At 36.5% G+C, this 25,707-nt stretch overlaps 1 protein-coding gene across 3 annotated transcripts in view; it reads left to right on the forward strand.

Annotated features, from left to right (window-relative positions):
• The first annotated feature begins 567 nt into the window (after window positions 1-567).
• Window positions 568-25,707, forward strand: part of VRK1 (VRK serine/threonine kinase 1) — a 30,873-nt gene continuing 5,733 nt past the window's right edge. Inside the window, exons 1-12 of one of the 3 annotated variants that reach the window (XM_066551689.1) lie at window positions 568-685; window positions 5,869-6,024; window positions 7,472-7,527; window positions 11,797-11,866; window positions 12,270-12,357; window positions 13,753-13,861; window positions 14,003-14,095; window positions 15,111-15,243; window positions 16,466-16,586; window positions 17,469-17,527; window positions 18,372-18,550; window positions 22,498-22,597. In XM_066551689.1, the coding sequence (XP_066407786.1) occupies window positions 568-685; window positions 5,869-6,024; window positions 7,472-7,527; window positions 11,797-11,866; window positions 12,270-12,357; window positions 13,753-13,861; window positions 14,003-14,095; window positions 15,111-15,243; window positions 16,466-16,586; window positions 17,469-17,527; window positions 18,372-18,550; window positions 22,498-22,597 (1,282 nt within the window). Of the gene's footprint in view, window positions 686-4,505; window positions 4,524-5,868; window positions 6,025-7,471; window positions 7,528-11,796; window positions 11,867-12,269; window positions 12,358-13,752; window positions 13,862-14,002; window positions 14,096-15,110; window positions 15,244-16,465; window positions 16,587-17,468; window positions 17,528-18,371; window positions 18,551-22,497; window positions 22,598-25,707 lie in introns of those variants that run through there. The other 2 variants (XM_066551690.1, XM_066551691.1) reach the window with 2 other exon arrangements.

A 25,707-nucleotide genomic window follows, 5' to 3' on the forward strand; every position in this document is an offset into this window, starting at 1 on the left:
GGTGGAAGCACAGACATTTGTACTCGACAATGGAAGGAGGAGGAATCGCCGTCCCTGGAGGTGTTTAAGGAAAGGCTGGGCTCAGTGCCCTGCTCTAGTTCACCTGGTGGTGCTCGGTCCTAGGCTGGATTCGATGATCTTTTCTAACCCAACTGATCCCGTGCTATCAGCTTGACAAAGGCCTTCCCAAACTCATTGCACCAGAAGAAACCAAGGTTTCTCGTAACTCTCAAAATTGTTTCACTGAAAAGAGCTGTGAAGCCCTAGAACAGGCTGCCAGGGCAGTGGTGGAGTCATCACCCCGGGAAATGTTCCACAAACGAGTGGATGTGGCGCTTAGACACGGTTTTGCGGTGAACATGGGCTTTAAAGGTCTTCTCCAACCCAACCGACTCCATGACTGCAAAAGACTTCAGCTCTTGGCCCATCTCGGGCCGCGGTGCCTGTTGGGAACTGTAGTCCGTGTAGGGCCCGCCTGCCGCCACTTGCTGCGGCCACGGACTACATTTCCCAGTAGGCATCGCGACCCGGGTGGGACGGAGGCGGAGGGCCGCGCTCGGCGGCCCAATGGGCGCGGGCGATGCTGGGAGGTGGCGCCGGGGCGGGCGGGCCGCCGGGGGCCGCGGGCAGTGCGGGAATTTCGGACCGGGAGGAAGGAGCGGCGCCGGGCCCGCTCGCCCAGGAGGTACTTGGAGCCAGCGGCTGCCTCTGGGCCGCAGCTGTTTGGGGTTTTTGTTTAGGAGGCGAGTTTTGGGGCACTGTTTCTCATCCGTTTCGCCGTGCCGAGCATCCCCGGCCCTTCTGGCGGCTTGCGGGCGGTTTTCCCCGCTTCCCTCGCGGAGGAGGCCGGTGGGACCGCGGGGCCCGCCCGAGCCTTGTTCCTCCCCAGGGGCAGGGAAGGCCCTTCCCTCTCCCTCTCCCTCTCCCTCTCCCGGCCAACCCGCAGAGCTCCCACAGTTTCACCCGTGAGGTCTGGGGCCCCGCCTTTGCCGGCTGTGGGCTCTAAAACTGCCTTCGGTGGCAGCGGCCTAAGTTGTTTTACTTCCTGTTTTTTTGTTTTTTGGGTTTTTTTGCACTAAAGCTAGGCGGAGGAGGCTGAGTAAAAGCTATGCTCTGTGCCACATTAGAGATTCGTCACCTTCGGGATTGTCTCGGTGTGGCATCACCTTGGCTGGGAGGCATTCCTGAGTTTTGCTTTGAAGTAAACTTTTTTTTTTTAAACACAGGCCTACAAATCACAAGAATCTGCGATTTTAGGATCAGGGAAGGCCTGGTGTGTAAGAATTGGAGTAAGCTGGTTTCTGTCATTGTTGTGGTTTTTCTTCAATTCCTATTTCTTTGTCTGAGATTTCAGCAGTTGCACACAGGGTGAACTGTGTTGTTCTCTTTGGTTTTCAATTTGTGCTTAAGCGCTCTGAGAACTATAGGCTTTTATTAATTTGTAGGGAATCCATAGACCCTTTTTATGGCTAAGAAAAATACAAGAGCTGTTGTGAAGCTTCCTGTAACTGTTACTGTATCAAAGGGCTTGTGCCCTCATCTGTAGGAATAAGCTGCCCACTAAGTTCTTGGGGATAATCCCTAAGTGAGGTTGGATTCCTGGTGAATTTCAGAGCTGATGATTTTTATACAGTGTGCCAAATGATCAAAAAGCCTTTAAGTGTCTCACTCACATTTTGCAGTTGGTATAGAGGTGAGGTGATTTGAAGTAACATGATTTGGTACCTTACAATGCTCACTGGTTTTTATTGCAACAACTCAGTGATGATTAAAATTTTCAGGAGAACCTTAAATAACGTTAAACTTAAAAAAAGTAATGTATTCTTAAAAAAGCAGTTCAAAACTAGTAGCACAGTAATTCTACTTGTAAATGACTGTTTCCTACCTCTGACCAAGCTGCATTCTGAAATATTAAGTCATCTTGGTTTGTTTAGCAAAAAAAGGAAAAAAGGCATTTCCTTCGTCAACTGTACTGCTGTTGTGATTACATATTTCTCAGTAATTGTGGTCCACCAATGGTATTTATTAATTTTGTCTAAAAGGAATTTTTTTTTAAATTTTTTGGGAGAGAATTGTAGTGCCCTTCTTGTGTGAGTGCCATTAATTGCCCAGTATCTTAATCAGGAACTTAGATTGGAGAGGTTTTCACAGACAGGGATCAGCCAGTCACAGAATGTCTGAATTTATGTGCAAAAGTCTTTGTTCACTGTTTTCCTCACCTGGTGTGGCAAGTCACTGACACATCAGTTATTTTTTGTGCTGTCCCTCCCATGAAACAGCTCTACACTTTCCAAGAGTCTTTAAGTGTCATGTTCTTTTTTCCCTACTCCTTGAGCAAAATTTTAGTTTTGTTTTCTCCTTGTGTTAATTTTTTTTTTTCAGGTAGACGTGGATTTCTTGCTTTGACTAATGAGCAGTTTTAATGATACATAGATTTCAGGTCTTGCTGGAACTACCTGCTCCTCTAGGAGCACAGGTCACTAGCATGCCTTCTCTGGGTCGACAATGAAAATACATCCTACTAAAATAAACAACTGTAAGAATTACAGTTTCCAGAAAATAAAAGAGGAAGATCAGGAAGCCACCAGTATGACTTGACACACAGCAGAAATTCCTTCAAAATAAATTTGTTTTGTATTCATTTCAGAGTTTTGTTGATAATGAATGGCAGCAAGAATTAAGAAGTGGCTATTCATATTTTTTCTAAGAGTTCAAGTATCGCTTAAGTAGCAATTGTAGCAGGCAACATTTGTAAAGATAACACCGCTGATATGCAGACAGTTTTGCGTCAATAGTGCTATCTCAAGTACAGTGTATTCTGTTTCTTCCAAGATGTTTTATTAGGTGGAAGCCTTTGTAGTACTAAGAGGCTTCTGGAGAGAGTTTAGACAAATAGACTTCTATTATTCATACTTCTTAGTAGGAAAATCTTTGTTTTGAGCACATTGTAGCAACATAAAATGCTGCTGTTTACAATCATGCACCTTGAATATTGTTCTTGTCAGACACCTTAGCTAAGTAGGGTCAGGTCTGACACTTGAATGATAGTACAGTACTTGACATCCATGGCACTGTTTCCAAGGACTTTAGCATGATTGCAGGAACTAATGAATTAAACTTCACAATACCTGTGGATAGAAAATATTTCCTTTGTTGATGGAAAGAAGTACTGAGAGGAAAGTTTAAGATTTTTTTTTTTTCTTTTTGAAGGGATGGTGGTAGTGAATTTTTAAAACTGATTTTAGGGAGAAGTAGATGGCTTTATTCCAGTTCTGCAGTGTACAGTAGGCAGCTCTATGTCATGTTTGTTAGTGCACAAGTTTCCTGACAAACCCCTTGTGTTTACTGTATTATGGTTTGAAAAGCATATAGAATAATAGAATTTGTACTAAATTTTAATTGTCTTTTAAATTTTTTTTATTGGGTTTTTTTTTCTAGTTCTATCTTTTCATGTAGAGAATTTCTGCTGTGTCCAGGTGTCTTTGGTGTCAATCAATATAAGATATTTGAATGGATTTATCCAGATATATGTGAAAGCATGTGCAGCCATTGCTTAAATATTTCCTTGGGTAACAGCTTTTTTGCAAGAGATTGAGTGCTCAGCATTGTGCATGCTGCCCATTGCAAGCGATCAGTGTTTGGCACCTATGGCCTACTGATAGTTTGACCAACTTGTAAGTAGGCACAGTGCCATGTTAACAGATGGGTATGAATACAGACAGCCAAGAAACCATGTATGTGTATCTAGTATATTTGTTAAGGGCAGGGTTCCCAGCTGGGGACGTTCAAACTTATGTCCATTTTGAATTTTTGCTTTTATGGATAAAGGAAAGTTGTCATTAACAATTTTTTTTAAAAATAAATACCTTCAGGCATACAATTATTGACCATGTTAAACAAAATAAGCGGGGGTGTGGAAGAAGAGGGAAGCACCAGCTCTTCCTTTGATACTCATGAGGAGCTATTTTAAGTAAATTTAAGTCCTTTTTAAGCAAGGCTGCTATCAAGAGTCTCACTGTGAATGTCAAAGATGTGGAGTGTATCAATAGCTTTGTTTCACAGGCTTGCTAGCCTTATTGTAAGAGAGGCTACAAAGTTTTCTTTTACGGGCAACAATCTGTCCAGCATTCAAGCACCTAAGTGCATCTGTCCAAGTCTTGCCCAAATTATTTGTAATAACTCAGAGATCAAGGGGGTGCAGTCCTTCAAGCCCTCTGCATGGTTCTTATATTGACAAGAAGTTATTTCTTAGCCTGAGGACGAGTGTCCTCATTTTGGATATGTTTTGGTATCCTTTAGATGACAGTGTGTGTGATCTTGTCCCACATCTGAGTCACTGGGCAATGCTGCTGATTTTTGCACTTTCTTGCCTTATCTGAGTCAGCTTTGGGGCTCCAGACTTCTGGTTTATTTCATTAGCACTTCTAATAATTTCAGTCTGCCCTTTGTTTTAATCCATTTCCTGATTTAGATGTCCTGTGAAGCTGCTTAAAGGTCTGCAGTGATCTTTCTGGCCTGCTCTTGTAAGTGATACCAACATATAGGCTTTTCTACTGCTCTGTTCTTTCTGACACTTTGACACCATTGCTTTCTCATTGGTATGGTCTTATCTGAGCTGGCTGGAATTGTCTTTGGTGCTTGAAAGTCTCATTTTTCTCCTGTAGAAAATCTGGAGGAAAGATCTTCCTCCAAGACAGTAAACTATGTATCACCTTGAAGATTAAAAAAAAAAAAAAAAAAAAAAAGAAAGACAAAGGGATGTAGAGAGGAGTTTCTTGAAGAGACTATGGATAATGATGTGGGTAAAGGTAGTCTTAAAATTTATGTGTAAAATGTGTCTTGATAGTAGGGAATAATGTTACTGTATAGAAGTGGAAATATGGAAAAATAATGCAGAATCAAAACATCCTGTTTTGTGATAATGATGAAGCTTATGCAATGTAGGTATTGATAAATACCAGTATCTTTCTGTGATGTGAATATTTCATAAAAGTTTCTCATTTAGATATAAGTAATTTATTCAGACGTGGTTCCATGACACAAAAATTACCCTCTCAAATTAACAAGGACCCTAAAAAAGAAGAACTTTGGCCTGGAATGATGCACTTTCTTTTCTGTATTTATGCATGTATTGAGTGACTGTGGTGTCTGGAGACTGCTTGCTGCCAGAGTCCATTACCCTCTGACTAGGTTCTTTTAGATGTTCCATGTATAAAGGATATAATATTTAATATCAAATTTACTTCTTTGAAGATAGTTGATGCTATGTGAGATTTCTGATTTAGGAGAGTGATATAAAATATGCTGAAAACAATACAACTGCTAAGTTACACTTGGCAAAATACAGCAATTGCAATACACAGTTCAGTCATGGTACTGATGTAATTCTCATTACTGGTCTCTGTACTATGTGTTTTTTTACAGCTAAGAGGAATTCCTCATATTACCACTGAAGACTTGCAGTTTTTCAGTATGCAAGTTTAACTCTAGGAAAACTGATGAGCTTTATTTCATAAATTTACTTTTTTTCTAAGTTCAGACCTGTGATTTTTTGTGATTGATTGAATGTGAGAGATTCTGAGATCTTTTTAGCATGTATTATACAAGGTCTTGTAATAAGTTTCTCTTGTGAAGATTTTTGCTGTCAAATTTTTTTGTGATGCCTGGAAAAACTAGTTGTTTCTCACTTTTAATTCATGCTGATGAAACTGCTTATTGCATTTCTTTTCAGGTGTCTTTGTAGTAACAAATTAGGGCTTAAGCAATCCATTCTTTTTTGTATTTCTAACAGATTTCTATGTAAAATAAGTTGGATCAACATGTAACCTATTTTTTTTTTTAATTTTTCCATCCCTTCACTTTCTCTAGGGAAAATGCCTAAGAAGAAAACAGCTGGAAAAGCCCCTTCAAAAACGAAACTTGCTGAATTGTTTAGTCTGGGGGAGGTTCTAGCAGACACATCAAAAAAAGAATGGAAATTAGGTGTCCCTGTAGGGGAGGGAGGCTTTGGACGCCTGTACCTTGGTAAGTGCAGGTATCTTTGATAATTCTTTAAAATGGACATTAAATGTTTTTCCCCATTCAAAACAATGAAAAGTTAACCCTAATTTAGAAATATGAATATAGAATAGTATCTTCACATGAACTTTTCTGCTAGAACCTTAGCTTGGGTCATGGTGTTGAAAAAAAAAGATGGAAATAGAAAAATTGTCGCTTTAAGCACCAGTTTTATGAGTTTTCTGTGGTAGTTCATTCTTTTTAAAAATCAAAATCTTCATTACTTTTTAGCCATAGAAAGGATAGTTTAGTATGACTGGATTTTTGCATGATTGTCTTTATAATGATGAATTCTGAACTGAAACTATCAGTGCATATATCTGGAGGCTACTGGTCAGCCAATACTTGGCCTGGCTTTGACTTTGGTTTTGCTTTTATTTTTTCATTGCCTTCTGAACTTCTGGCATGCCATATTTTTTTTTTAATGTAACCAGTGCTAAAAACAAATTGAAATGTTGAACTTTACAGTTTAGAGCCTCAGTTCAGGTCTTGTTTGGCAATTCTGTTGCAAGGAAAACTTCTAAAAGTGAAATAGTGTTCCATACTTAGTAGCTCTTTCACTTGGACAGTTGAACGGGTAAGAGAGGTCTTGAGACTTTTCTGCTTCATTTACTCTAGTCATTTTTCAAACATTTCTGAAGGGATGAAAGTTAATATGGTCATTATAACATAGTCTTCCTCATCTTGGGGAAAAGGTTGTGCTGGATTCATACTGAGTTGGAAAACAGGAAAAAAATCTGTCCTGCTTTTAAAATGAACAGACTGCAGCATAAGTGGGTTAAGGAGAAAAAACAGGACCAGTGGGTGGCTTTTTGCCAAAGAAGCTTTCAACTTCTTACTCAGCCTCACTCAATGAGCTACTAAATTTACTGGAGTTCCAACTCGAATTCCTGCTTTGTTCAAGCCAAAGCTTGCTCTGCTTCCCCATTATTTGCACAAAGCTGTGACCCTGACTGTTCCTGTACTTTGTACTTGCCTAACTTGATGTTCTTCATATCTGTATCTTCTGTCACAAATACCAACAACTTAGTAGCAACAGAAGGTCACTTTTGGATACGTGACATGGCAGCATGGAATTTATTTTTCTTCTTTATGTTCACAAATGTGTATGTTTATAATAGTCCTAGAAAGCAAAAGAATCACTATTGAATAGGAAAAAGTTACTCGATTAAAAAACAAAAAAGCCTTCATTTAATAAACAGTCTGTTCTCCTCAAAAAGAAGGGAGAATGCAAGAATGCCATATCTGTATACAGTAGCCTTCACATATACTGTGATTCTCTTACCAAAGGCTAAGGTACTGCTCTGTGTTCATGTCAGCACCTAGTTACTTCGTTGTATGTTTGTCCATCCTGCATAACAAGTGACTGTATGCTGTCCTCTCCTACTACTAATAAAAGCTTCCTTTTTAACAGCTGATGTTAATTCTTCAAAGCCGGTTGGCAGTGATGCCCCTTATGTTGCAAAAGTGGTAAGAGCATTTGAATCTTTACTTCTCAACTTGAAAATATTTGTTCTAGAATAGAATGTGTAACTTAAAACATCTTCTGAAAATAATGCAATTGCAAAGTGCTGTTTGAAATAAAAGTGTGGGGAGACAGGAATGCTGCTGAGAATTGGGACTCCTGTGTATGAGGAACATCATGATAGAACATCAGTGGAGTTTAAAAGGATCCCTGAAATGGATCAGATTCTGTTTCATTTGCTTCCTGTAAACAACACAGATATCACCAAATGAATGAAATCTGTCTAGCTTTTGGAGAATTTCTGTGATTCAGCAGTGAGTCTCTGTGAACTGTTGCTCACCACTGGATGTTGATAAACTGACAGATGGCTCATGACTAGAAACAGCAAAACTTTAATTCCTGAGGTCTCCAGAAAGTTTTTTTCATAAAAATTCATTAGCCACATTGATGTTCTAATTTATATTGAACTAAAATAACATTGACATAATTTTTTAACCTAATGATTAGAGAGAAGAAAAAGCACTGTTGATAGTTTATTTTTATCCCATTGTAGCAAATAATCAAAATCTTCTTATTACTTGAAATTTTCTTATGGTTTTAGTAAAAAAAAAAATTACTTGGATTTGGCTATTGCTCTTCCTAAGGTATTAAGTATTTTTTCTTAAATTTTGCCAGAGTGTATAGATAGGGTAAGATCTTCCACAGTCTTAGTAAAAAACAAGGACCATGCCAATAGTCATAGTGGATCCAGAACCCTTCATTTTCTTGGTGGTGATTCTGTTCCTGCAATAAAAGTAAATACCAGAGAACTGTACAAGAACTTCACAGTGTAGAAGATTAGTTTTTCAGTGCAGTTCAGAACTGCACTGTTTTAACATTTTATTTATTAAGCTATATGATGATTCTGAAATACCTTGCTACAGTAGCCAACCACTTTGTGTACATGTTAGTGCTTTTAATATTTGTTCCTGAAACTATAAGGTTAGGTTAAATTTAGAGTAAAATACATTTTGGTTAGTATGTGCCTTTAATCTTGGTATTTACATCTGCTGACGAAAGGGAAATTCTAGAATACTGGTTTTGATCTGTTCAGGCACCCCAAGGTACAGTTTGTGATGACCCTCTCTCTGAAATGTTTTCCTTTGCTGAAAAAAGCAGTACTTGCTAAACAAATGTCAGACTGCCACACTTTCAACATTGATCTGCTGCTGCTGCTGCCTTAGGTGTTTGTGGGCAGGAATTCCAGACAGACCAGGAGCCCCAGCCTGCAGTTGTGTGGTGGCCAGCCTGTCCTCTTGAGGATGGGGGTGTTCATTGTGCATCTGTTTTAGAGGAAGATAACAGCAGTGGCTTGCCTGGGAGAGGCAATGGCTTCTAATTACTGGCTCCTGCTGAGTTTGGACTGATCAGGAAGCAGAGTGCCATTTCACTCCCATGGAAGAATCTGGTTTGACTTGCTGGAAAACCATCAGATATGCATTACTTTATGCTGTGTGTAATTGCTGTTACCCTCTTTTCCTGAGTTTGAAACCCATCCATCTTCTTCTCTCCACTTTGGGCTCTTAATTTAAGAGTTGTCCCAACTTTTGGGTTGCTCCTGTGCTAGATTCACTTTGTTGCAGCATTTTGTAAATACCTCCATTGCTAATATCCCAGATGACTACTCAATTTTAATTTGACTTTCATAATTTTGTCTTTATGGCAATAAAGAGTAGCCCCAGTCTTTGTGCAAGCCTCACAAATGACCCATAACATATTATGCCTCTACAGTCTGGTATAACACAACTTCAGATAAGAGCCCATTTTCTGATGTCTGGGTGGATTCTAGTTTTTCCATCAGCTGAAGCAAAGTGCTTAACAGCTTTGAACAATTACTAGTGTTTAACAAAATATGTGCTTCTATAGTAACGTTCTTCAAATTAAGCTATTAGAGCAGGATGGAAATTGGCTTAGTCTTTGACATATCCTCATAGTATTGATGTCTGAGCAGTATGAAATGAATCACAGTTTTTATTAAAAAAGAAATGCTTTTTAACATGTGGACTTTTCAGATGTCATTGTTCAGGAGTGGATGCAGGGTTTAATTACACTTCATTACATTGCTGACTGAAAAAGATCAGAATTCTTAAAACACTACTTGAAATTTGTTCGGTTTTGACATGTACTCTATAATCTTTCATTGTGTTATCTTTTTGAATAAGACTTTCATTTCAGTTTTATAAGTAATGTATTTAGAATGAACCTGTGCACAAAGCGGTAGAAATTTGTGTTTGTACTCCTTCTGGACTATTATGGCAAATACTGGATGCTGTGTAAGCTTTTTTTAGTATCATATATGCATTTCTTTTTCTGTAGGTAGAATTAATGGTACTGTGGGAAAACACCCTTCATAGTCAACATAAAGATCTGGTCTATGGTTGAATCATTTATCCATTCTCCAAGTATGAAAAGATAGCAGATTTTTCTTTCTGACTAGAGAAAAATACACATTTTCAGCAGTGAGGCATAAATTTTTTTGAATACTTTATTTATGGATAAATAATGTAAGAAGTTTTAATGCCTACGTTTTTTTGGCTGTATTTTAGTAGGAAAACAACATTGTTGAAATCCATGTAAATTAAATGAAAATTATATATGAGAATTCATATTCTAATAAGTTAGGGTATTGATAGATAATGCTACACAGGATCAAGTGAATAGGTCAAGTAAAAAAAAAATAGAAGAATCTAGTTTACCCTTCTTCTCTGCATATATAATCTCTGTATTACTAATTTGTTATCCATTGTGGATAAATAAACTAACTGTGAAAGTAAATTTGCAGGTACCAAAGTTTGTGTGTGCTGATCACACAAACTGTCTGGTCTTTGGTTTTGGGTGTTTTTCTGGTTCCTCCTCAGAAGGAGAGGCCAGAAAGCTGTCTTGGCTCCATTGTTTATCAGTGCAGTGCTGTTGGAGAAAGGGAGGTGGAGACAGGCAGTAGCTTTGTAATCAAGTGTCCAGGCCTAGGAGTAGTGGCCAGGCTGGGGTTATCTGCTCCAGGTGTGTTCCAGCTGGGGGTATCTGCTCCAGGTGTGTTCCAGCTGGGGGTATCTGCTCCCAGCGTGTCCCATGTCCCAGCTAGGGGTGTCTGCTCCCAGCATGTTCCAGCTGGGGGTATCTGCCCCAGCGTGTCCCATGTGCCAGCCCAGCAGAGCCCATGGTCAGGGTGCTTTGAGCTCTGCATTGCTCCTGTGAGACTGGACAGCAGTGAGCCTCTCTTAGCTCCGTGCTACACTCTGGCCTGTAGTAATTGGCTGAATCACATCTGCATTTAAAAGTTAAAATTAAACCCGATTAAAATTGGAGTGTATCTAATGTCATATGATTGTATTATTCTTTAGTTTCTTTGCCAGTAATTGCATATGTTTTATTTTTTAAATGTAGGATATTCCAAAACGGATATTTTCACAGAGATAGAATGAATTTGGATATCTATGAGTAACTAGACAAAAATAAATTGCTTAAGCTCACCTCAAAATCAGTTACTCAAAAATGACAAGAATTGAGATAATTTTTTTTTACTTTTTTCTTTACTATGTTCTGGAAATGTAGAATCAAGATACTTGCCCATATGCTGTTCTTGCAGTATTTAAAGTCATTGGTGTTTTCATAGGAATTTCTCTCTTGAACTTTACTTGTAATACATGGTTCCTATAGTTTTGTCCCTTAAAAATGGAACCGAAATATACTAAATACAAGGTGTTTCTGAAATTGAAATAGGTGTAGTTCTTATAATTTAGAGAAATTTTGAAATCCTCTGTTATTTTTATCTTGGTCAACTAATGTATGAAGGGAACAAAATGCCTTATGTTCAATAAAGATTTAACTTTTGTTAAGATTTTTTTCATTGAATCATTTCAGGTGTTATTTTAAAATCACTAAAGGCTACTATAACTGATGCAATCCAGCTGTAATCTGGAGAACCAGAGATAACGTTGTTTAATGTTCTCTGCTAAACTGCCAATAATTGTTAATATTTCTATACATTTCAGTTAATTTCTTTAGTCTTTTGCTGTGGGACAGTGTTTTTTGATACCCTTAATGTCAAGCCAGTTATAATAAAAACAGCTTTTGGAACTAAATTTCTTTTACAATAAGAAGATATTCTATGAGTTTATCAGCATCAGGTAGAGCATTTGAGGAAGAGTATGTTTTTATAGGGTGAATGCTTCAGCTTTTAATAATTCTTAGGCATTAACACAGCAGTTTTTAATGAATTTTGAATTGTCTTAAAGGAACCCAGCGAGAGTGGACCTCTTTTTACTGAGTTAAGGTTCTACATGCGAGCTGCTAAGCCAAATGAAAGTAAGCAGTCTGTTAAAATGTTTTTAATGACCTACAACCATATATGAAAATAGAGCCTGTAGAAGTAAAGTAAGGTTAAACTTTGAGTATACTTTTACGTAATTTTCAAGGTAATTTTTAAATTATTGAAATTGAATTCAGATATACAGTAAATTAGAGGGTTTTGGTAAGAAGTTCTTTGTAATTCTCTTGGTAGTATTGTCTAAATTTAAACTTGAGTTGCATCTCTGTCCTTACAATGGATATGTGATTAACTTTCCAGTATACTTTGCATATACATTTCCATGAAATAAGCAGCTCACAGGTACAGGTATGCAGAACCTGTAAGTGATGTGACTACTCCCTTTTTATGTAAGTCTCTACTCATGCAAATTCATGAACTTAACTTTATTTGTATTTTCAGTTCAGAAGTGGACTAAGTCCCATAAACTGAAATATTTAGGTGTACCAAGATATTGGGGTTCTGGCTTGCATGAAAGAAATGGAAACAGGTGAATATATCTTTTTTTGACATATATTGGCATTTATTTCATCCACAAACATTATCTCTTTTTAGCCTAAGTTATTTTACAAGGTCTATTTTCTGCTTATCTTCATGTTGTTAACTTCTGCTACAAATTTTTATGTGCATGGCAAGGGTGTGTTTAGGGACTATATAAATAGATATATTTTGTTTGTATTCTGTTTGTAACTCCTATTTGTGTTTGTTACAGTGTTTATAATTGAGATTTCATTTGTTGTGAACACTGCTGTAAAATAATGATGCTCTTTATGTATATGTGGATTAGAAGCTTTTTAGATTGTAATTAAAACAAAGTCAATTTCTAATGTACAAGTCCTGGAATAATATGACTAAAGTTCTTCTTGTTGTGTGCACTTAAAGTGTATTTTCACTCACAGATATTAAGGATTTACTGCTCTCTCAAATCTCTTCTATTTTCCATAGGGATGGAGCTTTTTCTGGCTTAATCTGTGAGCTGGAATAACTGCTAGTTTCATGTTAAATATGTTTTAAGTCTAAGGATAGTTTTTAGTATTGTTCCATGCCAGGAAAGGTTTTTGTTACTTGGTCTTTGATGCTAATGCCTGCTTATGTAATAGTCCTTGTTTCCTAGTGGCCCTTCTCTAAACAGCTGTGCTGCAGAGGAGTTTTTGTAGTTCTCTGGCAGCTTACAGTAGGTCAGGCTGCTTTGTGTGGCTGACTGCATAAAGCAGTCAGTGTGGGTGCCTTAGTATGTCAGAAATATCAGTTTCAGTAGATCCTCAATTGTAAAACTAACCTAACGTAAAAACAAAATTCATTTTGATAGCAAAAGTAAATGTAGTATTTTTTTTTTATCCTGCAAATAAAAGTGACTTTGCATTTAGTGTTTAGTGCATGAATTTCTTTAATATCATCACTATGAACTCTCCTAGTTCTAGAACCAGTTTGGCTATAGCAATGAATATCAGAACACCTCTGGCAAGTGGGAGGTTTCTGTTGTTAACAATAGGTCAAAAAATGTTTGCAATAGATTTCAGTAAAGGAACATTTTACATGAACATGTTAAATCACTTAGCCACTTCTAAAATCTAAGAAATGTATTTTTGTAAGTAGATGATGCTTGCTTTTGCCTATAGTGAGTTACAATAGGGATGCTTTCCTCTGTGAGCACTTCTTATTTTGTTGCATAACTAGAATATAGAGCAGTTCTTTTGATGGATGAACATTTGAGTAGCTGATGTGAAAAAGGTAAGAATTGATGTACAGTGTTAAAAAATGCTGTATTTCAAGTATTTCCCACAGTTTCTTTTGAGAGAGACATATTTTATCACTAGTTAGTACAGTTAACAAATAAAAATTGCTGGTTTTTTGGCTTTGATTTTTTTTTTCTCCTTGAATTTAGCTATCGATTTATGATAATGGACCGATTTGGCAGAGATCTTCAGAAGATGTATGAAGAGAATGCAAAACAATTTCCTCATAAAACTGTACTACAATTAGGCCTGAGAGTAGTAAGTTTAAAAAATACATTTTGTTTTCTCAATCTATCTTCCCTGTGTAAATGTCTCTGTTCAGTCCCACTTTTGTGCCGAGTCCAGGTCCTCTGGTGGGCAGACCTGGGTACTGCATTTAAATGACTTTTGTTTTGTTAGCTTGATATTCTGGAATATGTCCATGAGCATGAATATGTGCATGCAGACATCAAGGCCTCAAACCTCCTTCTGAGTTACAAGAACCCTAATCAGGTATTTATAATGCATTTTACTCCTCATGTTTTAAACCTTCTATTTGACAACAATGAAAGTGTTTTGAACCTGTGAAATCTAGCAGAAGCTCATTTTTAAGAATGTATATGGTAACATTATTTCTGCTTGACATTTATATCTAGTTAATATTCTATGATTTTTTAATGCATTTTTCTGGACAGTTATCAATTGACTATTTGGCCTAACTAGTATTCTAGAGAAATTCTTGAGATTAAAAAAAAAATTGACTCACAAATAGGTATTTGCAGGTGGAAGCCTAAAATTATGTAGCACACTGGTAAATTATGTTTGCCTGTCTGCATTGTTACCTCTGCTTTGTTCAAGAAATCCATCAGATAAGTGTTCTGTTACTTGGAAAAATTGGCCTTTACAGTGTTGATTGTTCCACTTGATTTATGGAAGTCTTTCATTTTTCTGCATTTTTAACTCTCTTTACTATTCAAACAATGCATATTAGAGTTTCAAATTATGGATTTGTTCTTGCTCAAATGTTTTAGCTTGTGAAAGATGTAAAATAGTAAGTAATTTCAGTTCTCTTAAAATAACTGCGTTGTTATTGAGTGGTAGTAGTATGCAGTATTGTTCAAATGACTTTAAAGAGGTCAACTGACTTTAAAGAGGGTAGCACAGTGAATGTGTTTATAACTCTGTGGACACTACTTCTTTTTTTGCTTGTTACTTGGGTTTGTTTTTCTTTTTTAAAATCTCGTTTTACTGGTAATAACTATTGTACTGTACTTGCCTTCTGTAGCAGCAAGAAATGACTTCCAGATCAGACTGCTTTGTGGAAAACAATGAAACCTAACTGACATATTGTTTTCAAATCATATGTGTTAAGATTAATAAAGTACTGAGAATCATTCACAGTTGAACAACTTGCCATTCTTAATACTTTCAAAGAAGTTGTGAGAATGGTTGGGAGTTGTGTTTATTATTTGTGTATTTTTTGTATTTATGGTTCTTTAACATTCTAATACTTTGTGGGAATTACTAGGTGTACCTGGTGGATTATGGACTTGCCCACCGGTACTGTCCTGAAGGAGTTCACAAAGTATATAAAGAAAATCCTAAAAGGTGCCATGATGGAACTGTGGAATATACCAGTATTGATGCACACAAGGGTGTGGGTAAGGATGTTAAACTCTGCAATAGGCATTTGCATATCCCTTTTTATAAATAAAGGACTTGTAAAACTCAGTGCAGCAAATAAACAAACCAGGTTTGTGATTCTAAAAAACACGCTTTTCCTTTTTTTTAAATTTTTGTTCTTCATGTGATATGCTGGCATTTTTCTTTTTTTCTATTTATTAAATTTTACTAATTGTATTTTTAATGTAACTTTCTTAAGAGCTCCTTAATTTATAAAGATAAGAGGTTCAGCATATTGCTTTTTATATTGCTTTTTATTAACCAAGTAGAAATGTAATAGTGCTTGATAGATCTTGATAGAAAAGTAGGTCCTGCTTTTAGGAGAAAAATAGTTGCTGTTATCAATGTGAAAATATTTTTTATTTTAACTCAAAAAAAGTCATTTAATTAATTAATTATACCTATAGTCACTGAACATCAAAAACAAGAAGTGAGAAAAGGTTAAATATGTAAAGGACAGGTTTATGTCTGATTAATCATTGAGGATTTATAGTGAATATCAATTTCATTTTCTTACTTCTTAAATTTTGCTTTATTAGCATAAGAGTGTTTTCTGCAAAAATAACAGTTGTTGAAAATGATTATATACTTGAGGATGCTTAAAGCTGAACATAACCAAAGACAACTTGATCTGCTGATTTATATTTCTAGTGTAGTCTGTGGTCACTGTATACGCAAATTGTTTTGGTAGGTTTTTTTTGTGGTTGCTTATTTCTAGGTTGGGTTTTTTGTGAAGGCTTTGGGATCTGATCTCATACAGTCCTTTTATCAGGCCACATAAAATAATTCAGCATTGTAGAATATTTTTGGGGGAGGTAGGGGTTTCAACACTTTTACCTTTTTATAGATGAAGGGAAGTAAAAACTATTTTGAACTGAAAGTCAATCACTTCACTAACTTGTTCTATTTTTTCCACAACCTGAGTACTTAAAAAGCTTCCCAAATTGGGATAACTGCAGCATGTCATGTCTTTGAATAGGAGAAGTTGATAAAGGGCTTGAAAAAGAAGTGATCCTTCCAGATGTAGGAACAATATTTTTTTCCTTCCTAGCTTTCATGCTAAAATAAAGACATAAGTAACAGATAAAGCCGTGTTAGCATTGTCTTAACAGATTTATAAATTTTTACTGTTGTTAAACTGTGTGTACTTTATTAACTTATGTTATGGTTGGTTTTTTTGTATGTGCATCTATAATTTAGCACCATCGAGACGTGGTGATCTGGAGATCTTGGGTTACTGTATGATTCATTGGCTTAGTGGCCATCTACCATGGGAAGATAATTTGAAAGATCCAAATTTTGTCAGAGACTCAAAAATCAGGTGAGAAGCTATTTGTTTTCATTCTCTTTTGAAAATGAAAATGTCTTTCTGTAGAAATGCTTTGTACTTTGAGTACATTCCCTTTTGGTAAGCTGCTCTTACTGTGTATACCTCCCATTTTCCTTTTGTGTCTCATGTATCCTTGACATGTAATTAAACTTCAGTTGTACTGTTCTGCTGGCTTCCTTTGCGTGTCTGAGATGTTTATTTTTCCACTGCAGTATTGGCACTTTAGAATTGCCATGGTGAAGCCAAAAGCACTTTTAGCAGGATGCAGGTAACCATCAGTCGTGCTTTACAGGAAGAGAAGTGTGGAGTGTGAGTCCCTTTAACACCATGCTCTCATGCATGTGGTAGAAGTGAGGGCTAAAGGGGAGTCTTAAATGTCTTTGAGCATCATTCCAGCTAGAGCACTACTGTTATGGGATTTTAAGATTTTTTTTTTATTTTTCATTTTGTCCTTCAGCCTCAATGTCAACGTGCCTTCATCTTCCCCTCAGCCCAAATCAGCCTTCTCTCGTCACATATTTAATATGAAGAGAGCTGTCCCAGTGCAGCAGTTTCTGTCTCATTAACAAATATTTGTTATTTGGCTTCCTAGCATCAGTATGTGAGGGTTGAAAATGGACCAGTTCTTTTTCTTCAGTCTTCTACTTGCTTTTGAGAATCAAAAACTGTTTCAGATGGCCCATCTGGCATTCATCAGGTTCTGAAATGTGCTGCACACCTACAAATGGCTATGCTAAGTCATAACAGAGGCTTATGCAGTAGTGTTTCTTGTGTCTGACAGTGGCCCAGACTGGGTACTTAAATAGATTATCAGAACAGGACAAAATTGAAAATTCAAAAGAAACAGTAGTTTTGATTAATTTTGTTTTTCAGATGTAGAGATAATATTTCCATTTTGATGGACAAATGCTTTCCTGGGAAAAATAAACCAGGTAAGAGGAGCTATTTTAAAATACTTGTTTACTGAACTTTTTACCTATTTTAATTATTCCTTTCAATCAGGAGCAACAAAGTGGCATGAATTAGATTGTTGCTTAAGAGAAGTCTAGACTTCATTTTGGCTGCAGTTTTGTACACTACAAACACTGTGTTGTTTCTGGTTAAGCAAAGTATTCATTTCAAACATGAGATGTGCAAATTGATTTTTCACAACTGAATTTTAGATAGGGAAATTTAAGAAGCAGTGCAGCCTTGAAGTATATGTTGTTCCTATTTGGCACAGGTGATTTGCTGAGTACATTATTTATTATTTTTAAACTGACTCCATTAGAAATACACCTTCCTGGGATCTTACTATTTAGTTATTTTTGGCTATTCCTGGTGATCAGAAGAGTTTTTTCATTCAAGTGTGACTTGTTTGTTTTTTCAGTGGCCTAATGTTTCATGTATTATATAGTATAGGTTTCAGTCTTGAACTGATGAAGTTCTGAGATAACATTGAATTTCCTTTTCCACATTTTTAAATATAGACATAAGAAATACTAAGTAAATAAGCATTCATTGGTGAAAATTGGCCTATTAGGGTTTTTTACGACTGACTGTTTTCTTCATTGCAATAAACATGTAAAAAACAGTGATGCTGTCATCACTGGGTAATGAACCTTGGTATAATTTTTTTCTAAAATGTGTAGTAAAGACATAATTATTATGAGTTTATAAATAACCATTTCAAGAATAGCATGAGTAGTGCATGCATAATTTCTGTCTCTTTTGTAGTAAAAGTGAATGATTAAAATGTTTTCAAATAGAAATTAATTGGAGGTGCCATTTCTTTAGATGAAATAGCCAAATACATGGAAAAGGTGAAGGTACTCAGCTATGAAGAGAAACCTGTTTATCAGCATTTCCGAGAAATACTTCTGCAAGGTCTCAAGGCCATTGGACAAAAAGATGATGGTTTGCTTGACTTTGGCTTGGCAGAGAATGGAGACTTTGAAAGAAATCCTGTGCAAAAGGTTTTACTCTCAAAATTCATGTCATCTTTTATTGCATTTGGTTGAGTAAGAGTTAGTGATGTTGGAAGTAGGCGTCATAACTTAATCCAGTAGCAAATAATTAAATAGTGAAATGTTTAAGTCCTAGTTGCACACATTATTTTTCTAATTAAACTTAACTAATTGTTAATAAAACTTAATACAGAATGATGTTTATAGGGGTACCTTTACAGTTGATAGTACCTTGGTTAACAAAATTTGTATACTTAGATATAATTATGTTTGAACATTAATTTGGTTAATTTACTTATTTCTTTAAATTGGTAAAACTCCAGATGGATCAAAGTATATGTAAGATTAGTCTAGTTTTTGTTTTGTATTAATTTCCTTTCCTTGACTAGTACAAAGCTTAGTTTTAAGTATACATCCTTATGCCAAGTACTTCATTCTGGAATTCACATATTGATTTTACTAATCTAATATGTTATTTTTGAGTCTTAACTGTATTGGTAGGCTAGGGGTGTTTTCTTCCTTGTATTTAAGAAGGCTTAAACTCTAGACTTGAATTCCAATTTGAATACGGCATTAAGGACTTTTTAAGCTTTAGGGAAAGTGTATGTTTAAACACCTTATATCCATAAAAAAGTGGTCATATAATGGGACAGTAATTATCATCTTCTACTTCAAACTGCATTTATTACTTCTTTATTTACATTTGTTAATAGCAGGTCGGCAGTTTGCTGGTTCCTTAACATGAACCAGGGAACTGAGAATTACAATACAGGATAATAGTACAAGTACGTTGCACTGCTTACTGGCATGATCAGCAGTGTGTTAAAGATGAGGGAAAAGCAGGAAATAAAAAACCTATAGGATTCTAAAGTCTTCTGAAGATACACGTTCAGCATTTCTTAGATCTTTTTGCCCAGTAAATATTTTGGCTAAAATCGTACAGCTGTGATCTCTATACTAATATTTTCTGCTGAACTGGGTGTAAAGGTCCCTCCAAAAGGAGAGTTTGATGGCATAAGTTCTGTTCCCCTTGTGGTTTGATATGGCTTGTGACCTGTATTTTGGGGAAAAAATAGTCTGACTTTAATGGTTGGCTGGTTTCTTTGCTGAGTAAGTTGGCCTGCTGCAGAGCCAGCATCTGTGACCTTTAATGTCCTTGTCCAGCAGAGATGTCTGGTGCACATTTGCAATAGAATAAAAACTTCAAAAATCTTGGGTTTTTTTAGCCTGTATCAGTCAAGACCATTCCCAAAGGGTGGATAATCCTTTTCCATAGGTTCTTACCTCCAAGCAAAAAGAAGTAAGCCTTTTCATTGGGTTTCTCTTGTTTTTATATACTTTGAGAACCGTTTGCATGGTCAGCTTACTCAGTTGTCACAAATACGAAGCACTTAGATAAAACAGGGAGTGCTACTGGCCCACTTGAGTAACTGTTTTCAGCTGTCAGCTTCATATTTCAGTGGACTTCATGCTACTTCATGCCAGCTACTGCTAGAGTGTCTGGACAGAATAAGATTGATGGACATCATAACATTCTTGCTTTTGACCAAACACCAGGACAGATGACTTCCTTCTATGTTGACTTTTGTAGGCCTTGTGACAGCTGCAGTATAGGCTAGGGTAGAAGATGACTCAGTGTTTTAAAAATAAGCTCCAAATTCCAAACTTCATTAAAAACTATTCTCCATAAATATAATTTGCCATTGATCAGTAGCATTTTGCCTCTGAAAGCCAGAATCTTCTATCACATGCTGAATTTTGTTTGACATGCTTAATGCCTAATTTGAAAAAGAAAAACACAGTCTGGCATCCACCCTTGAGAAGATTGTGACCTCTAACACAAAATATTTATGACATTTTTGTTCTACTATTTTTTAATCACAGAAGGTCTTAACACACATATTCTTCATTTCTTTTGGTGCAAAGAATATTACCATAATATTTTCTTAAAACAGTGTTGTTTGACATTCTGAAGTTATGGTGTTTGATAGTTAGGAGATAATATTTCTAGCTGTGTAAATACCTTCTTAGACTGTAGGATTCTCCTGTGCTATCAGCTAATTGAGCCATGGTGGGCATTTACCTGTTACATATAAACATGGTTGTTCTGGAATCTGAGTCATTCTCCAGTATTGGTATCTGGGTAAAAGTCACAAATGTCTGCTGTATTAAAAGTTAGCATCTTATTTTCTATATCATGTCTCAAGTTTCCCCAGATGTATGAGTAAATGAAACATAGTCCACAGATGTGCTAGAGGTTTTTCCCTTTTTTTTTTTTTTTCTTTTTTTTTTCTTTATAGTAAGCATGCTAGTTTGTGAGTGTGGTATTCTCTAGTAGTTCTAGACAAACAAGAAGCTAGCAGTACCACGTATTGAAGGAAGTATTTCAAGCTCTTGACTAAATTATTTAGGGCAAGGACCACGTTTTACTGTTTTTCAGTGCCAAAGAGTGTCTGGGAAATATTGGGAGTGAAGTAGCCTGGAAAAATACAGATCTTAGTGATTTGTGGTTCCTTCTAATGTTCAGGTTCAGATGTGCAGGTGTTGCTTTTGTCAGATGAATGCTGCTTGATTTCTACTGCCATGTAATTCACCTGCATCAAGATTAAGAAACCGCTTTTTATTAAATAAGCTTGGAAACAAGATAAATGTATTTTGCTTTTCTGTAATATGTATTGAATATCTGTTTTTCTGATGAGCATTTAAAATGTTTCCTAGTACAATTGGGAGGAATGCATTATCTCTCATATAACAGCAGTACAGTGCTGAAATAGTCCTCCCTAATTTTGGTCAGAATGAACAAAAGTGTCTGTGTTTATTCCTGCCTAATGCATCACAAATCTGCTGACATGCTAACCTTGGAGTCTTGGCTGGCGGTAATCAGGCCTGTGCACCGGCAGGAAAGATGTACCTAATGCACTCCATCAGTGCAGTTTGCATATGGAAGTTCTCACAGGGGAGCTGCCCTGTGCCAGCTGAGGGTTACCTGCCCACTGCAGTTATTGTATGTAATTATCGAACCAATCTGTTCAGCCCAGCAGGGTTTAGATGGTAATCATGAAGCAACACTTTGGAAAGGAAAGATGTAATGCACTCTCCCCTTCTCCCGTGAGCTGTGTGAAGTTGTAGCCACTTTTAAAGCTCTATTAGTAAAGCTCTAGTCTCACACAATTAAAAAATAAATAAATTAAGAAGCAGGAAAAGTAAAACTCCTTCAGTGTTCAATGCTTTTCATGTATGCTCAATGCAGATCACTTCATCTTTTGCAAAAATTATGGCTTTAAAGCAATAATTTTCCATAACTACTTCAGGAATACTTTGCAATAGTAAGATTAATTGTAATACACAGATAATAAGAGTTCTATCCATTTAGAGGTTTTAAGATAATGTACCTTGAATAGAGTTCAGATTTTCCAAATACCTCTCTTTGGAACAGAACCCATGGTTGGTATTTAAAAAAAAGTACTGTCAGTGAGTATTAGCTGCTTTTGAGCTGTGCAAAGAAAGCCTTAAGAAGCAAGGATCCAAACAAACTTGACTTTAATGTGGTGTAATTTCTTTAGAAAACCCAATTAATATGAACTTGGGATAAAATGTTATGTGTTCTTTAAGCTTTTCAGATTTTTCCTTTTGTAACATTTATTCAGTGTAAGATAAAAAAACTCCAGGTTATGATCACAACACCTCATATTTTCCTAAATTAAAATTTCAACTGCTAAAGTGATCTGCAGAGTGGGGAACTGTTGTTTCAAATTGTGTATGGATTAGTACTAGTATTCTTGTGTTAATGCAGAAATACATCTTTTCTATGACTGAAGACATTTTATAATATATAATATAAAATAAGGGCATACCTTGTGAGGATATTGTCTGCTTTATGTGGTTTTTCTTGCTCTTGTGTTCAACCGTTAATTTTTTTTTTATTATATATATATATATTTTTTTTTTTTTTACAGAGAAGAAGAAAGGCAACGGCAGCAGCTGCAGCCAGTGAGAGCACTGAGGCAAAAATGGAAGATACAGGAAGTCCAAAGAAAAAGAAAGCTGCTATTTCGAGTAAGTCAAAAGATTGTTCTGACAGTCACACATACTGGTGTGGCAGGATACCTTGGCTAAAGTCCAGACCCTCACACAGCACTTGCTCCCCTCCCCAGTGGGACAGAAGGAGAAAATAGGATGAGAAAACCCATTAGTTAAAACAAAGATGAAGAAATTTTTTACTGTTTACTGTTTTGGGCAAACCAGACTCAACTTGGGGAAAATAAATGTAATATATTGCAAATTTAAAATAAATTTGGATAGTGAAAAACATTGAAACAACACCTTTCCTTCCCCTTCCCCCAAGCTCAACCTAACCACTTCACACTAAACTCTACCACTCTTCTTGTTTAGTGCAGGGGTGCTGAAGGAGAAGTGTGCTGTGGTCTCTGCTGCTCCTTCATCCTTACATTTTCCCCCTGCTCCAGAGTGGGCTCTCTCTTTTGGGTTGCAGTCTTTCAGGGGAAAAACAAATGTGGTCCATTTTTTTCAGGAAATATCTATTTTTTCCAGGTTGGGCTCTCACATGAGTTTCAGGGAATATCTCCTCCATTCTGGGTCCTTCCTGAGCGACAGGAAATAATGTGCTCTGGGGCAATGGAATACGACTTCCACCTCTGACTTTGGTGTTCTGTCTGCTGTTTCCCACTCTTCTCCCTGCACTGCTACTCCCTTTCTACCTGTCCAGTGGTTTTTTTTTTTATCCTTTCTTAAATCTTTCCACAGAGATGCCACAAACAAATTTGGCTCAGCTTTGGCCTACAATGGGCTTGTTTTGAGGCTTTGGCCTGCAGTGGGTTTGTACTGGAGCCAGCTGGAAAGAGCTGTGTCAGGCACAGGAGAGCAGCTGGCCTCTCCCCACAGAGGCTAGCCCTGAAGCTGACCTCAGCTTACCAAAACCCAGCCACCTAAAATACCCAATAGAACCTTTAGCAGTTCAAGTGCTTTTGAGTTTTTGCAATTTCTTTTTAGATTAACTTTGTTAAGTAAAGTTAAAATATTTCAACTTTCTATGTAAGAAAGGATTATGATCCAGTCAAGTAGTGCCCAAAGCTGGTGGAATTGCTGGTGATAAAAATTGGTATCAATTTTTATTGATAAATTTATCCAATTTATTTTCATTTTGCCATCGTTCATTCTCTGCTCATTCTCATTTTTGTCCATCTTGTCCAGTTCACTGTTAGAACATGCTGACTCCTCAGGATTCCTCTGCACAGAATGTTAAAGCCAAGGGCTAACAGCAGCAGCTTCCAGAAGCAAGCATGTTTAAAGTCAAGGAAAGGATTATCTATAAGGATAGAAAATGCTGAAGCTATTATTTCAACTTAATTTGGCATAGTTTCAGTGCAGTATGGAAAAAGTCATGGACAGATAAAGTAGGATTATTGAAAATCCAATGTGAGAACTCTTCAATAGATCTGTATAGGGAAAGCTGGTGGTGAGTGTCCAGTTAAACTGCTTTACGGATCCAACCTTGTAGTGCCTTTATGTAAATGTGAACTGAATAGCAAAGATACTTTTCCTAAAGAATTTTTGATGTATAATTTTAAGTAAAATACCAGATGTTGTCTGTGGTCAAATAGTCTAAAAATAAAGCAGTAGGACTGAAGTCTACCCCAAAACAAATGTCCTTGTTTAAAAATGGTTTGATGGAGTATTGCAGGATGGGAAACTGTAAGCTCTCAAAGACAGTAATAATATTGTGAGTTCTGGATTTACCCTGGTATACTTATTCAAACTGTATGGAACAAAGTACAAGGAATGAAGCTAATGTTATTCCAGGAGGTGACTCTGCTTTGGGCATTTTCAGCTGTTCAAATTATAGAATTTTAATCATTAAGGCCAGTGATTATTTCTGTTTTTTGAATATGTATTTACTTACTGATTTCAATTTATTATAAATTCTCTAGTCTGTCAGTGACTGAAAAAGTATTAATTGGGTTATACTTTCTTTCAAAGCAATAGAATGATGCTGACACAGTTTTAGCATTTTAGATATAATTTAAGACTTTTTAACAAAATACTTAACACAGTTGACTATGTTCTGGTTGAGATTTGATACACATGTGCAGAACATACTTTCTTTTCTTATATTATGCTAGTTTTTCCTGGGATTGTAGATTGAAATTCTTATAGAAAGAGATGGATAAGAACTTGAAGAATTGCAATCCAGGTGGTAACATCAGCTTTTTGTAAACAATGAGGTTTTTTTAAGACTAAGTAAAGGTATTTGTGAGGCTGTATAGATTTTCAACATAAGCTTAAATGAGAAAAACGTGCTAGTTCAATGAAGTTACAGATGAAATGGCTCTAATTTCACCTTTTTACACTACTCAATTTAATGAATACCAAGTAGAGGGAGTATATAAAATGCTTTCAGGTGAAATGTGATACATGTACTTACTCATTTGGTTCTCTCCAAATTTGGAATTAAAAACTTTACCAACTATTACATGATTCATAAACCTGTGTTGAAGGAAAGGGCAATTGTTTCATAATAGTTTCTGATTCTGATGCTTTTATAGTTTGAAAAGGGCTGATTATTATAGAAGTACTTAAAACTGTGTTTCCAAATCTGAGTTTTGTGTTACCATGGACTTGTTTCTCCATTAAATGGTTTTTCCTGTAACTTAAAAAAAAAAATCCTGAAGTTCAGTAAAATGGATATTTTCTTGGTGCCTCTTAGTTGTACAGTTTGAGGTTGAGTCATACAGCAATGCTTTAAAAGTTGTTGAAATTCTGTATTATTGGTTTCTAAGGGGCATAAATATGGTGGAATGGTGGTTGCTCTTCAGGGATTCAAACAACATCTCATAAATGTTTCAACAGAAAGCAGTGGCAAGAGCTTTGCAGCCTCTTCTCTTGCTGTTCAGCTCATCAGCATTAAGCAGATCTGACTATGCAGTTGTCTTGTCCAGTCCAGAAGATTAGCTGTCCCCAAAAGATCCTGATCAGCTGTGTGGCATTTTGAGTACCCAAAGGTGCTCAGTGGCCATAGGAAGTCTGCCAGTATTGAAGTCTGCTGGGGCTGGGGAGCCCCCAGACTTCAAGGAGGAGGAAGAAAGAATTGTTTGAGGATCTTCAAAAGCTATTTAACTTAGAAAAGGTGTGGTAGGAGGTGCTTTTAA

This window comes from Molothrus aeneus, chromosome 6, assembly GCF_037042795.1.
Source record: "Molothrus aeneus isolate 106 chromosome 6, BPBGC_Maene_1.0, whole genome shotgun sequence".
Classification (NCBI taxonomy): Eukaryota; Metazoa; Chordata; class Aves; order Passeriformes; family Icteridae; genus Molothrus; species Molothrus aeneus.